General features: G+C 40.6%; 1 protein-coding gene across 2 annotated transcripts in view; it reads right to left on the bottom strand.

Moving 5' to 3' along the window:
- Positions 1-15,371, bottom strand: part of si:dkey-172j4.3 (diacylglycerol kinase eta) — a 53,777-nt gene extending 38,406 nt beyond the window's left edge. For both annotated transcript variants that reach the window (XM_044020638.1, XM_044020636.1), the window contains exons 1-3: positions 15,120-15,371; positions 12,883-13,206; positions 12,104-12,208 (exon numbers count right to left, since the gene is read on the bottom strand). In XM_044020638.1, the coding sequence (XP_043876573.1) occupies positions 12,104-12,208; positions 12,883-12,975 (198 nt within the window). In that variant the 5' untranslated portion in view covers positions 12,976-13,206; positions 15,120-15,371. The remainder of the gene's footprint in view (positions 1-12,103; positions 12,209-12,882; positions 13,207-15,119) is intronic.
- Positions 15,372-15,637: the final 266 nt, after the last annotated feature.

Below are 15,637 nucleotides of genomic sequence, written 5' to 3' on the forward strand. Positions count from 1 at the left end.
GTGGCTCGTGCGACGTCGCGGGCCGAGAGAGAGAGTGAGTGAGTGAGTGAGTGAGGGAATGAGGGAGTGAGGGATTGAGGGAGCAAGGGTTTCTTCCTAATGTGATTACAAATTGTCTTGTCCACATCTCTCTGTGTTCTTGGCCCGAGTAAGAGGAGACAGAAGCATCTGCACGATTAACTAAGCTAAGTGCTCAGTTTAAAAAAAAAGGACACTGAAGCACTGCTGGACTGTGGAGGTCAAAAGGTCACCTGAATGCAAAAATAGAAGCTTCAGCGATTAAAGTAAAAGTGACAGAGAATCAACAAAACACCGCGTCTCTTCAGCTGCAGCAAAGACAACAAGGAGGCTACGTTCACCCATTCACATGCCGTAGATTAAAGGCTACAGCAAGCAGGAAGTAAACGATGAAAACAGGAAGTACCATGATAGAAACAGGAAGTACAGAAGACAAGTTCATGTGGCTGTTTTTAATTTTCCGGTTTGACGAAGAAAAAGCACAAAAAGACTGGGGGTGAAACTCAGGCAACAGTCGATGAACCATTCATCCATTCATAAGATTAACCATCCAATTCATCTTTTCATCCGTCCATTCATTTAACATCGATTTGTTCAGGAATTCATTCACCATATTAACCATCCATCCTCCATCATTTTCATTCATTCATTCATTCATCCAGCCATCATATTAACATATTAACAGAATCTGTCAGTTAGAAACCACACACACACACACACACACACACACACACACACGTGTGGAGTACAAAAATAAAAAGTGCAGTGTTTCAGTCGAAGCCACATCCTTCCAGCACAGTCACACTGACGCTCGGCGTCTCTGTCTGTTTTTAACATCCACTCCGTTTCCAGTCAGACTCGCTAAAACCACGACCTCCCGCGACCTTCTGTGACCGTTTCCCCAACAACACCTGACCAATCAAACCTCACAATGTTGCGCGCCGACCTCTTTGACCTCTGACAACAAAACACACGTGCAACCAGTCAGGTGGATGTTGACAGCCGGGGCGCCTGCTGTGGGGCTCAGTGTTGGATCGAGTCCTCAACTGGACGGTTTAGGGTTTGATTCCTGGCTCTGCAAGTCCACATGCCGATGTGTCCTTGGGCAAGACACCTAACCCCATGTTGTCATGTTTAGTCTTTGTCATTTAAAGACTCTGCATTGATTTCCATTCATTTGGACAGCCTACCCAAAGCCTCTTCACTAACCCTAACCCTAACCAGTTAATTATTAGCCCTTAACTTAACCTAACCACAACTTTAATCCTAGTCCTAAACTTAACCAATGAGGTTCTGCCTTCTGCAAGTTTTCAGGGGATTTTTTAAGTCCATTGTCCGCTTTGATTCTTGCGTCGGACGTCGCGCACACGACTCTTCCAGTGACGAAACTCTCGGGCCAATCAGTGACCTGCAGTCTGTCGATGTCACATTTAAGTATCAGCTCAGCACAAGTGCCGATCCTTAACCCAAACACTAACCCTAAAACCAGGTCTAAGACCTTTAATGTTGTGAGGACCAGACAAAATGTCTGCCATGACGATAGATTAGCACGGTTTTTTTTGGACCTCACAAAGATATAAATAGACACGGTCAAGTCTTTAAAAGAAGTGTCACTAACAGATGTTTGTTGACAGCCACTCTTCATGTGGTACTTCAAGTCACACACACACACACACGCTGCACTCACGAAGAATAACGCGAGCCATAAAATGAATCCGATTTCACAGAAATAGCACGACTGCACAAGAAAGATGCTTGAATCTGTGTGTGAGTCTGTTACTTCCTGTTAAAGGGGTTTGTTCAAGTGAGAGGGACTGACAAAACCTCAGAGTGAGTCTATTTTTGGACACAGAGCGACAGAGCGACGAAGAGCTGGAAGGGTTAAAAAGAAATAAGATGTGCACAGATGCGTAAAAACAACAGGAATATAAAAAAAATAAGAGAAAAGAGAGAAATATGAGTCCCCCCGTGCTCGTTGTCCTGTTTTAAAGGCCGAAAACCTCTGACAGTGTAAGGTGATAACAGCAGAACGGTGTCACAGGAAATGTTGTGGCCTCAGTGTCTCATTGACACACACACACACGTCGGCTTCAGTCAGGAGAGTGATTTCAGTTTCTTGCACGTTTAGCTGTCGTTTCTTTTTTTCCTGGCAAAGCTCAAAATCACTAATATTCTAATCACTGTCAACGACACTTTCAGTCTGAACAATTTTTTTTTCCCACATTGAGACAAAAAACCCCCCCCCTCACAAAAACCAATGTCTTTCAGAGGCTGATGTGACCTTGCCTTCATCTGTGACTCCACATAAGCATTCGTACCAAAGTTGAAAGAACTCTCTTGAATCACAAGGTCACAGTGTCCTTCGACTCCTAAGGTCTAATCAGGTCATTCTCGAGTCTGAGTGAACGTTTGTGCCAAATTTGAAAGGATTTATTAAACAGTCTTTTCAGGATAAGGAAAAAAAGGGTTCGTGAACATTGATCACCAAAGTCTGATCAGGTCTTGCTTGAGTCCAAAAGTGAACCTTTTTGTGCCAATTTGAAAGGATTTTTTTAGAATAACAAGGCAAAGAGTTGGTGAGGTCACACTCAAACTTTGACCACTGAAATCCAATACAATCCACAATCCAAGCGAATGTGTGTGCCACATGTCGGGAACAGATGTAAGTGATAGTTTATAGCTTGTTTTTAAAAAGATAATTTGTTTGTGCTTAGTGGTACGAGTGTGACTAATATTTGACCTGACCCCGAGGTCAACCCCAGCCTAAAAGTATGAGGCCACAGTGACCTTTGAACACCAAACTGTATTCAGTTCGTCTTCCATTCCAGGTGAACATTTGTACCAAATTTGAAAGGACTTCCTTGAAGTATTTTTAAGACACGACATTCACAAGGTTGAAAAAAAAAAAAGTTTTCACAGCAAATTCTAATCAATTCATCCTAAAATCGAAGGGAACGTTTGAGTTTAATCTGAGAGGATTTGGAAGGAATAAGGTTTTGTGAGGTCACAGTGACCTTCAATCTATTCTTATTCACTAATGTCTGAATTCCGTGACGGTAAAACATCGACATTTAGTACATTTTGTTTCCTCGATTCACCACATGTTCAGTCCGACTTCTTGGCTAATTTTAAATTAGCACTAAAATTGGTAAATATCAGCAGTGGCGACACGGAATTATCAGATTGTGTCGCTCTGGGACAAACCTCGGAGCGACGGCTAACCTTGGAGGTCTGGGCGCAAAAAAATAATCCGGGAAATTTCCTCGTCCGATGAAAAAAGCGTCAACAACAACACAACAAAACCTTATGTTGTCACACACACACAAACGCACGCTAATTGATAACACACATTAGCACGTTCACGCTTTTACACACAAACAAGCGCACACCTGTCAAGAATAGAATGCACTCGCTCATTAGCGACAACACAAACGCACACAGCTGTTCCTGACTGACACACAACTTCATTAGCACACACACTTTCCATAAAGTGATATTTTAAGCTTTTTTGTTCAGACCAATGTGGATTTTTCTAAGTTTTCGTGACTGAGCAGCTTTTCTGAGAGCAAAAATTTGTCATGTATAACAGGTCAAAGAGTTACAGTATATAATTAAAAAATGACAATGTCACAGGAAACCAATGAAAATGACGGAATATTTTCAGATGCAGAAATGAGGGCTGGAAAGAAGAGGAATACGAGCAACAGTCGGAGACACATGAAGGCGGGGACGTGATGAAAAGAGAGGACAGATGGACGGGCTGATGGGGAGCGGAGGTCAGAGAGGAGGACGAGATGAAGGGAGGACCAGATGAAGCACAAACAGGTGGCAGCGATGAAAGAGAGGAAGTGAAATGAGAATGAACACAAAAGATAAAACAGGGGAAGTGAAGCGAGGGGGTAAACAAAAGCTTCCCTGTCTTTCTTAATATTTCTTATTCCTCTTTTCTATTTTAAAATTCTGCAAAAATAATTACCATATTTATATATATATATATATATATATATATATATCGGATAAAGGAAGACATTTTCAGTAAATGACATGTTCAACTGCAGTTACTTTCAATTCCTAGAAAAATCTTACACTCTAAGAGGATTTCTGAAGTTTTTAAGACTTATTTTCCACCTCAAAAATGTCACAATTCTATTTTTTTACGAGGTTATTTAAGGGCCTTTGACTTTCCCTGAATGTGAGAGGAGCTTAAGGTCAAATAAAAGCCTGGAACAGTAATCAATGAAAATACAGCCAGTTATCATTTTTAATCTTCATTTTTGGTGAAATGTGATGAATAAAATCCTGCGTCAGTCGTTTTCTGTCTGCGTCCGCCACTTTCCAAAAGCTCGACTCACCTGCCAAAGCCACAGCAGCTGCCAGCAAACACCTTTAATTAATAGACCTTTCCTTTTTCTTTTCTTTTTTTTTTTTGCAGTGTCACTGTTTTAATGTAAAGGCTGAGTCATCGGAAAGACCGAGATGAAGTCACCACGCTGAGCTGACGCCAATTTATATTTGATTTGATGATCAGTGGATGAGTCGTTTTTATGTTTTCTAAACGCCGCTTTCACATGATGGTATTTCAGTTTGATTACTGTTTATTTTGTAATATTGTCATTATTTCATAAAAAAAAAAAAAATCATAAATATGATGACCCAAATGACCCTGGACCCACTTTTTAAAAATGGAAAGCTGTCGTGACAATATAAATCATGATAAGAGCAAATTTGTGTATAATTTCCAGCCATCTCTTTAATAGTTAACATTGTTTTGAATTATTTCCAAGAGATGTTTGGTAAATTGATCAAAACCGCATTCGATCTTAATTTACAGGTTGAGAAAACTCTGTAACCCAAAAATCTTCCCCTGGGACCCAGTCTTTGAGAACCACTGTGCTCTCCCTTCGTATAAAATCTATAACACAGTGAATCCAAATTCAGTAACTTTGAAAAAAAGCACCACTGAGGGGAACTTAACCTTAAGCTCTTTTGAGGTTAAAGCTCCGCCCACTGCCGGATTTTGAAAAATGCTGAAAAAGTGGGCAAATGTATTTTCCCAATAAGATCATCATCATCCTCTTCCTCACATAATTATACTTGACACACTGGTATAGAGAGAGAAGGTGACGTTTGTATTATTTTTGTTATATTTGTTCCCGTAAAATAGGATGTGTATAATAGATCAAGACAATAATTCATCATAAATGATATTTTGACGCAGATTAAAATTTCTAACTCACCGCCGGTGGTACACACACGTACCACAGTTTGAGAACCGTGGCCTTAAAGGAACTACAAACTGCACGTTTGTGTCAGCGACGGCTCTTCCCGAGAGTGAACCAGTGAATCACAGCGACTTCCCACTTTCCCCTCCATCCATCCTCCTCCTCCTCCTCTCTTTCTCTCTCTTCCTTTTAGTTATATTCTCTCTTTCTCTCTCTCTCTTTCCATCACTTCCTCCATCTCTCTCTCTCCCTCAGTATTGACCCACACACTATTGCAGCTGTATCACATCAAGCCAAGGGCATAAATCAAAGTGCACACACACACACACAAAACACTGGCCATCCCACACACTCTCCTCAAGCCATCTCTGTTTACTGTCCCACACACACACACACTATAACTCGTCCTCATCACCACTGCAGTGAACACCCACACAGATTTCTGTACCAGGACTGAGATGCGAGAGGGAAAAAAAAAATACAAATATAGTGCATATGATTTCAAAGCACTGTGTAGGAAACCCAATTTAAAAATAAAAAATAAATAAATAAAAAAAAGCAAGCATTAACTTGTTGGTCACCACTCGCAGAGCCAGAAATACGACTGCTTATATAATCTCAAGTGATGCTACTATTTTAGAAGAGCGGGCATTCGCTTGTGAGGAAGAGAAAATCTAACACTTATCGATTTCCTCACATTCAAAAATTACACCAAAGCAAACAATAATAATAATAATTACAGTAAAAATAATATAAAGCAAAAGAGTGAGGAAGTAAAATGATAAGATTGACATATATATAAAAATGGGTCAGATGTGAGAAGAAAAGGTTGCTGGTGTTCAATTATATTTTGCATTATTCGTTCTTTTACATCATAATCTGGAAGGGAGAACTCTCCCGAGACTTCGGGGCGGGGGGGAGAGTGAATGAGAATATGGATAATCAAACGGGGAAGAGGTGTTTGGAGAAGCAGAATGTTAGAGAGTGCGAGAGAAAGGAAATGTGCAGCACTTTCCGCCTCACAGGAGACAAATATAATGAGAGGAACAGCTGTTTGCTGTGTGGCACTTCAGAGACAAATACAAAAGTCAAAGACAAGATCAGATCACAGGCGTCACTCTGAGAACACAAGTGCAAACACAACTTGGAGATTTGATATCATTTATTATTCTCACACTCGTCACCTGTTAGAATTTGAGAAGTTTGGGGGAGCCAAAAATCAGGGGTTAATTTGGTGATATATCGTCGTCCTTCCTCGTGCAATACGGCATGACACGAGGGCAAATATCTGTATTTTAATTAACCAATTAAGGCGCTCTAAAGTAAACAGTCCCTGCCAGTTTCACTCACCGGGCGCCACGACTCCATGTCTCCTTGTGCTGGCGCTGCTCAAAGGAATTATGGGAACGTGGGTGGAAGTTACCTGAACCATAGGGTGGGTGGAGGAAGCTACGTTAAGAGATGCCCCATCCACGTTCAATACATAGACTTTAATGCACTTTGTTCTCTATGTTGTGAATAAATAGAGAAATCCTGGAATTTTAACTTTTCACATTAACGTTTTTTTGTTTCTTCAGTTATATATATATATATATATATATATATCGTGATGTGTCGCTAAATGATTGTCTGGCAATATTTTGATTATCACAGAATCATATCGCGATATTATTGGTATCGCGGAACTTTTTTCTGACACTTTAAGGACCAAGCAAGTACTCAACAGACTAAGACTAAAACAACTTAGTTGCAGCCCTAATTCCAATAAAAGGAAAAGTATAAAAGTTGGAATAAATTTACATTCTGACTCCAGCTATGCATCACCACCTAAAACTAATAATTTCTCCCTAGAGTCAAAAGTACGACCGAGTTATGCAGCTCAAAAAACAGAATTACCTTTCTTTATTATGAATATTGTAAACAAATGTAAAAGAAAAACCCAAAATGCAATACAATTTGGCATGGGTTTAAAGTTAGCGGGTCACATGACATGGAAGCTATTGGGGAAAAAAATGTATTTAATAAATAGTGAATAGTCAGATTACTGATATCCATGAAAACTCAGTCACTCCAAAGTAGCATGCTAACAATGACTTAGCAAAAACAATAGCTCATTAATTGGAAAGCTACAGTTTCCTCCCACAATTAAATAACTCCTTCTTGAATTAAATTGCAGTCTGAAAAACTCAACGTTATGGTCCAATTATGGGTGAAATGGAAGGATTTCTCAAGCTAGCACTAGCACGTTTCCCCAGCTTGCTAGCATGTAAGCCGTAAGCTAATCAAACAGTGAATCAGCAAACATCACATTAGGCTTTTTATTATACTGTGTTTAAATCTTTCAAAACCAACAGATTATTTCCATGTATTCACAGCTTTTTGAGCTGTTATTTTGGGAATAAAAAGTATATAAAACTATCAGGTGCATCACTCTATTAATTGCCTATACCGAGGCTGTGAATTGCACGGTGCTCCACTGTAGTAAAACGTCATATATCTGGATTTAATGTGTGCTATTGACAGGCTGCTACATGTAGAGCTAAAGTATGCACTCTGGATTTATGGTGATGGCAGTCAAAAGCACACGGAGACGTGCACTTCCATCCTAATGAGGACCCACCACTTACTACTATTCAGACATTACACTCTTGTATACTTAATAATGATAATTCCAAACCATTATTGTCAGGTCTTTACCATTACAGTAAAGACTAATATGGTACTCCATCATTTTATATCCAGCTTCTAATTTTGATAATATTAGTGCATAATTTAGATGCACAAACATCAGTTAAATTGAAAACATTAGTCCGACATTGTGTCTGAACAGTAACGCGATAACAGCAACAGCCTGGTCTAATAAAACATTTTAATGTATTAAAGAAATCTAGATATCTTGAGCTATAATTAGATATTTAAACAGTGTTCATCTTAAATAAGTTGGGTTTTATTTTGTAGTTGAAAATTGCACATTCTAAAGCCCTATTCTGACAGTATTAGTTTTACATAAAACTAAGTCAGTAATCATTACTGGACAATGTCAGTAAAGACTACGGCGACTTTTACCTGAGGTAAAAAGGTCCGGAAAAATGACCGCAGGTAAAACTAATCCTGTACGAGTGCTTACGTTTTTAAACCAAAGCCACTGAACTGTTGCAATGTCTGCTTCTGTATTTTTTTTAAATCAAGTTTAGCATCACCACACTTCACCATTGAATATGCAAAGGCTCAAGGTTAAAATTAAACCTAAAACTATAATTAACCCAATTTATATTGTTACATTTGCATCAATAATAGTGAAGTACAGGCTTTTCAATTATCTTTAAAGGAATTTAAAATCTTTGGGGGCAATCATTTGTTGTTTTAAAATTCAAAGTCAAAATTAAAGCCCCAGAACCTGCTGACGATCACCACTTTTCAAGGTTCACAGATTGAACCTGTATCGCAATGCAAATATTTAGGTTTCTTGCTTGATAAATCTCTTTCCTTTCCATCTCACATTAAGCTGTTGGTGTAAAGACTGAAAGTGAAACTGGGTCTTGTCTGTTTTCGAGACCATAAAGAAGCTTGTCGCCACATCCTTTACGTCTGTTCTGGGTTATGGTGAATATATATATACATATATATATACATATATACATATGTATATATGTATATATATATCTCGGCACCATTTATCTTGCAGCATTGAGGTCCATTACCAGAGTAAAAGTGCTGACACATCGTGTATGCTAGTGTTGGACGTTCTGACTGAAAATGACAGAATTGTTTGAAGGTGAAGAATCTGTTTCATTTTAATGCACTTTCTATATTTTTAAGTAGACTCAAGTTCTTGATAAATCGAGTACTTGTTTGGTCCGTAAAATGTCAGAAAAATGCAATATTTGAACAACGCATATTTTGCATTTCAAGGTGGTAGCACCTAGGCCCCTAAGAGAACATCAGAACTTCTTTTTTTCATATACAACAAAGGCATAAATGTGTTTCATTCCCTACAGAAGTAGTTTGGTTGAGTTCTTTCAACAGACAAACAAGTTAGTACAAGTCTTTGGTAGAATAAAAAAGTTTCAAAGAGATGTCGAAACAACAAAACACACATGCACCCACTCAGCAAATCAATTTCCACCGGTCTAGTCTAGTAGAAACTACGGGCTGAGTTTTACGGCGTCAGATAATTAGCAAATCTCTGCAGTGACATTCACTTTGATTACAGTGCAGACTGTAAAACACCAGCTTTTACAGAGCAGAGCAGTGGTCGATCAAACACACACCTGGCAGAGAGCGGATGAGCTTTCATTAACCTGTGAACCAGAAGTCGTAAATCACAAAAAGCAAAATGCCCATAATATTTGAAAATAAAATCTCTCCCACTTGTTCCTCTGGGGCCACATTATCAAAAACAGTTCAGATATTTAATTACAACGTTGAAAATCTCCCCAGCAATGACATGTCAGGCCTTTGAGGATTGACACCGGCCGCATCTGTACAATTATTTAGCGACTCTCGACTGAGGAGCTGAATTAATCAGTGGTGTCGGGGATGTCATGTCACAGTTGATAAGAATTAGCACCTCCTTAACAAGTGCGGCAACACACCGACTCTCTAACAAGTACGGTAACAGGCAGGGGACAAAATGAGGTGAGGCGTGACAGAGGGCGAACAGGCGGGGGGGGGATGCTCGGATGTTGAGCAGTGAACAAACAAACATGTGTTTTTTTTGGAGAGGACACTTACTCTAGGCCCAACCCTACAACCAAGTCCCAAACTTGAGGAAGGTTAGGACGAGCCAAAATGTCCAAACCTTCACTCATTGTCTTCACTACAAAGGGCTTACACTGGTCCTCACAACCTTCTGAGAAACTTGGTAGACATCTTGGTAGCACCTCCAAGAATAATAACACCAACCAATCAATGGACAAAAGACGGTGCCAGAAGCCGCCAAATGTGACTTTGAACTGTTGCCCAATTCCCCTTACTCATCCAACTTCTGTTTCCATAACAGAAAATCCCACCTGTGTGGTCGCCATTTTGAAATTGATTGTGAAGTCGTCCACTGCTGTCGTCTAGGACAATCTAGACGACCAAGATGTGACCGTCTTCCACAAATGGATAGCAAAGCTTGACCATCGTTGAGCCAAAAACAAATCCAAGAACAAGCTTTCTCTGGCGACATTTCTTCAAAATCGCTTTTGGGAATTTTGTCCACAAACCAAAATGATTGAGATTTGGTGATTTCTACTTTGTATGGAGCAAAGAAACCAGTAAATATTCACATTTAAGAAGCTGAAAATACTGAGAACTTAATTTTATTATTTCAAAAAAAAAACAATTTACTTATCAAATAATGGACTAATTGTTGCAGCCATAGTCCTTTCTATTATTGATGGCTCCCCCACCACAGCATTTGAACATACAAGTTTATATATTCTTGTCTAATAGCTTGATATCCTCCTCTTTGGTGCTTCTCAAAGTCTGACTGTTGGAAGAACAAACATTAATCCCATCAGGCCATCATTGTCAGTGAAGATAATCCTGACTAACTTTATCTAGGTAGCACGACTGAAGGTACACACAATCTAATCACCCATACTGACAAAGAACTAATCAGCGCACTATAAACTTTGACCGTCGAAGATGCACAACTACCACAAGCACTGGCTACTGTCGACCAGTGGGAAGGTAGCTCCTTGATGACATAACAACAGTAAAATTGAGGTCATACTTAAGTCCGATCTTTTCCCATTGAACAGTAAATAAGAAAGTAAATATTCCCATGCTCTATGATCATGGTTTTTACCAATAATTCTCTGAGGTTGTAGCAAAGACAACCTCAGTTTCAACCAACAATTTCCCCACATGTCCATATATGGGCACAACCACCACATCTCAAAACACCACGTTATGGTGCTGTTCGTCCGAACTGAAGAGCTTATCCAATCAATACCAGACTGATATCCAATACCATTATCTACTCCAGGAACAAGCAAGATATTATGGCATGCAGTCGCCATGACAACAGGTATCCCATGTTTCCTATTGATCCAAGCGTGTTTTATGGCCAACAGTCAATGACAATAATAGATAATTATTTTAAATGGTACATACATGAATGAAGAACCATATCATTGGTGTGTTTCTTTTTCCAATGAATGCTTTTCTGATTGTGAAGCTCATCAATAACTAATGAGTCGGTTTTGTGTGTATGTGTGTGTGTGTTCCAGTAAGAGGCTAATCTCACACATCAATAACTTACAGTAAAACCCAACAAGTAGCCACCAGAGATACAATATTACTGTGTCATTGAATCCGATTGAATATCAGAGATATGAACATGACTCATCTTCATGGTGAAGTTCAGGGAAGAACCTGACGCAGGCAGGAAGTGGACCAGGCCCGAGCAGGAAGTCAGCTGACTTCAGACAAGTTGATAATAAGATGAAGTCACAGGGAAAAAAAAGAGTGAAAGATGTGCTGTTGACAGCGAAGCACTTTAAGTAAGTTCCGACACACCCTCAGTTAAGCCAAAAATTAGCTAGTTGGTTAAAAGGCAACAACCCTAACCCAAATGTTCTAATCGAAATTTTCCCGAGTAGCCGTTGTGGAAAATTCCATGACTGTGGTAAATTGGTTAAACGGGTATCCATAAAACTAAAAATCGTAGTCGTCCCTAGTTTGCTGGTTTGATCACAGAACTCCACCCTCTGTGAAATAAGATGTTGTGGCCTAAGTGACAAACCTGTCAACATTCAGTGGTATTCCCGAACCTCTCAAAACTGTTAAATCCAACAAAAAACGCACAGAAGCTACTATTCCATGTCCAAACACACACATATATTCTCCTCCACCCTCACGTCTGCTCCTACCTTGGCCCTGATTTGTCCCGAGGTCGACACTTTGCGGATCAGTTTGTGCGACGTTTCCTCTTGTTCACCGTCGCTGTCCGACGACTCTTCTCCAGCTTCTCCACTCTGAGAAACAAAATAAAAAAGTCTGAGATATTACTACGAAAAAACACCAGTAATGGAAAAATAAAGGCACGGACATAAGGTATCGTTATGTGTTTCTTGGTCAAGCTCTAAAACGTCAATTTCATGTTGGTTGTATTAGTTTGTATATGGCAATAGTTGGATCATTAAGAAATAACTACAACATAAAACAGTTTTAAAGTATGATAGAAGTAGCACTGATGCTAAATTATGTGCAGCTAATTAGAGAACTGACCATTTTAAAGCTGTAAGATTACCATTAGCACGTCTCTAGGAGTCACCACAGCAGAAGATCCACAAATTTGATTTTCTTACACCGGATACCTTTCCTGAGGCAACCCTCCAATTTACCAGGCTAGGGACTGGCACTAGGAGGCTGGTTGGGCAACGGGGATTGGGTACTTTGCTCAAGGGTAGGGATTTGATCGAGCCATCCTCCAGTTACAAGCCCCATTCCCACACATCCGCTGGGATGCCCCAACATTTTGTTCTTAATATGCAACATATTTTTGTGTTTTTCATACAACTTTATCGATGACTCCCTGAACGTGAGGAGGATTTAAACAAAAACATAGTGTTTCAAGACACTGTGGAACACCTAGACAGAATACTGGGGATCTGGACATTTTTAGCTTGTAAATGTTCATGGTACTTACGATGTGAGTCCTGTCTGTGTCTGCTTGGGGCGACCCCAGTGATTCGCCCGGCTCCGCCACATACAGGACGTTGGGGTTCAGTTTGGACGCCATGTTCGGTCAAAAGGCGAAGGTGTAGCGAAAGAAGAGGGCGTGAGAAGGTGTGGAGATGGATGGAAAGTTTGGCAGCTGCAGAGGAGGAGGAGGAAGAAGGGATGAAAGGGGAGGAACGAGAGGAAACTTGGCAAGACTTGAAGCCTCGACGGAGCAGAGGAGGGAATGACGAACGGGACAGCTGGTTCCAGGACGCCACACTCGTCCTTGTTTTCCAATCCAGGGCCAACTCTGAAAAAGATGAAGGAATTAATTATTGATTAGGAGAGAAAAGCATGCTAGAGTTTTTAAGGTTGGCAGGATTGGCAGCTCCTTCATCGAAGTTCAAAACATTCTCTATCAACTGTCCTTCAACTCTTCTACTCTTAATCTTTCTCTCTGTTCTCGGTCATCCTTTAATTCTTCTTGAATTCTAGGAAAAGGCTTTGGCATCAACAGCTCAGATTTTAAACAGATCCATTGTGATGCAGAGCAGACCATTCTCAAATTGGGGGTCCATGACAGTCTGCAAGGGAGCGCTGACTTTGCCCTCATGTGACTTTGTCTTCCACCTGAGGGTCACAAGGGGGAGCTGGAGCCAATCCCAGCTGACATAGGGCAAAAAGGCAGGGTACACAGGTTGCCAGTCCATCGCAGGGCCACATAGAGACAAACAACCATTCACACTCACACCTGCGGTCAATTGCATAATTTTGGACCGTGGAGAACCCAAAGAAAACCCAAGCATACACAGGGAGAACATGCAAACTCTATGCAGAAAGGCCCTTGTTTCGACCATGTCGCGCACCCGGGTTTACTAACAATTTATTAAAAAAAGTGGAAGAACTGACAACGATAGGAAACTGAAAATGAAAGTAGGTGTCAACAGAGATTTCTGTTGACCACTCGTAGTCCAGAAGAGCTGATTGGGAATCAACTGCAAATGACTGTTGTTTGTCTTCAAACGTGTCCATGTCTGCGGCAGAGTTTTCAAGACAAAATGAAAAGACTTTTTGGGGACAGTAGTCGTGTCCAGAGTAGCGTGGACGGTTCGTAGATATCAGTCAGACCAGTCAGAACATAATCTCGGCTGAAAATTGGAGAGCCACCACATTAGATGGCAAAATGAAGCCACAGCCATGGACGCGGAAAACTGCGTGCAAATACGTGCCTTAGTACGATATTTTACATAACAACGGTTCTCCTACAGGGGTCTACGACTGCCGGGGAGTTTCATTCATATAAAAAATTAAGATTTACAAACCTTCAATTTTTCCTTTCGTAAACGTAAACTATTCATGGATTACATCCCAATCTAACAATCTGTAGACAGATTATTCAACGGGGAAATACTTGAAGGGGGATCCCAGAATAATTTTAATCTAGCTGGAGGTTCTAATCACAATATAAATTGTGACGAGAGCATACTTTAGAGCTATACCAGCCAACACCTCATGTCATTTTGAACACATCATTTCAAATAAATGTACGCAAAACTTACATGTATGACTATTATTTAAAACATAATATCTAAAAAAAATTAAAAAAAATCACCATTGACCCATATGTGGGTCCCGACCCAGACTTTGGGAATCCCTGATTTAGGCAACACAGTGTAACCATGACAATGGTGATGATGATGATTATGGTGGTGGTGGCAATGATGAAGAGGATGATACACATATGCTAAATATTGTAACCTAAAATAGATTGAAGTGACATAAATATGTACACATGTAAATTGCATTATGTATTTGTGTATATATGTAACCTCTGTTGTGTGTGTGCGTGGGCTCACGTGTGTGCGCGCGCGCGACGTGGACACGCTATTGAAATGGACCTGTCTGCCAAACTGAAACACACACAAGCGCAGTACACATGCATATATACCTATATATACCTATATGTATGCGTGTGTTTGTACTGTTTAATGTAATGTTTGTGTTGCTTTTATTTTGAACAACAGGCGTCTGATCCAGCGGAGCTCGATCATTCATCCCGTCTCTCTCTCTCTCTCTAGCTCTTTACGCAAAGAATAATGATTGATAATAATCAATAATAAATTTAACTCCTGCACATGTCTGTCTGTCTGTCTGTCTGGCACATCTCCCTCTCTATCAGTGTCTCTCTCTTCATGTTGTGATCAAATCATAGATAATATTTACCTTCCTCCTCCTCCTCCTCCTTCTTCTTCTCCTCCTCCCGGTGGAGGTCGGTGTCTCCCGCTCTTGTAACACCGGCCTGGGAGGCTCGTGAGGCGGCAGCGTCGCGGAGGTCAGCGGCGGCAGCAGCGGCGGCGGCGGCGCGTGGGTCTGTCCGGTGCTGCTCGCCGAGCGGAGAGAGAGAGAGACGCGGTCATGTACGCGAAAGCGTCCGAGCGGAACTGAATCAGGTAGAGAGAGAGAGGGAGAGGGAGAGAGAGAGAGAGAGAGAGGAGGAAGAGGAGGGAGCAGGGGGCGACAGAGAGAGAGAGACACTAGCGTTGAGACGCTGTTCCGAGGTTAAACGGAGAGCAAATGACGCGCACACGCACGCATGCGCGGGCGCGACGCGAACAATTAACACACACTTACACATTGTTTTGACCAAATTTCCCACCAAAAAGTACAAATAAATAAATTAAAGACAATAATTTAAAAAATATATACACAATACAATATATATACAATACAGCCACGTATGT

Source organism: Solea senegalensis, linkage group LG3 (assembly GCF_019176455.1).
Source record: "Solea senegalensis isolate Sse05_10M linkage group LG3, IFAPA_SoseM_1, whole genome shotgun sequence".
In the NCBI taxonomy this organism is placed as follows: Eukaryota; Metazoa; Chordata; class Actinopteri; order Pleuronectiformes; family Soleidae; genus Solea; species Solea senegalensis.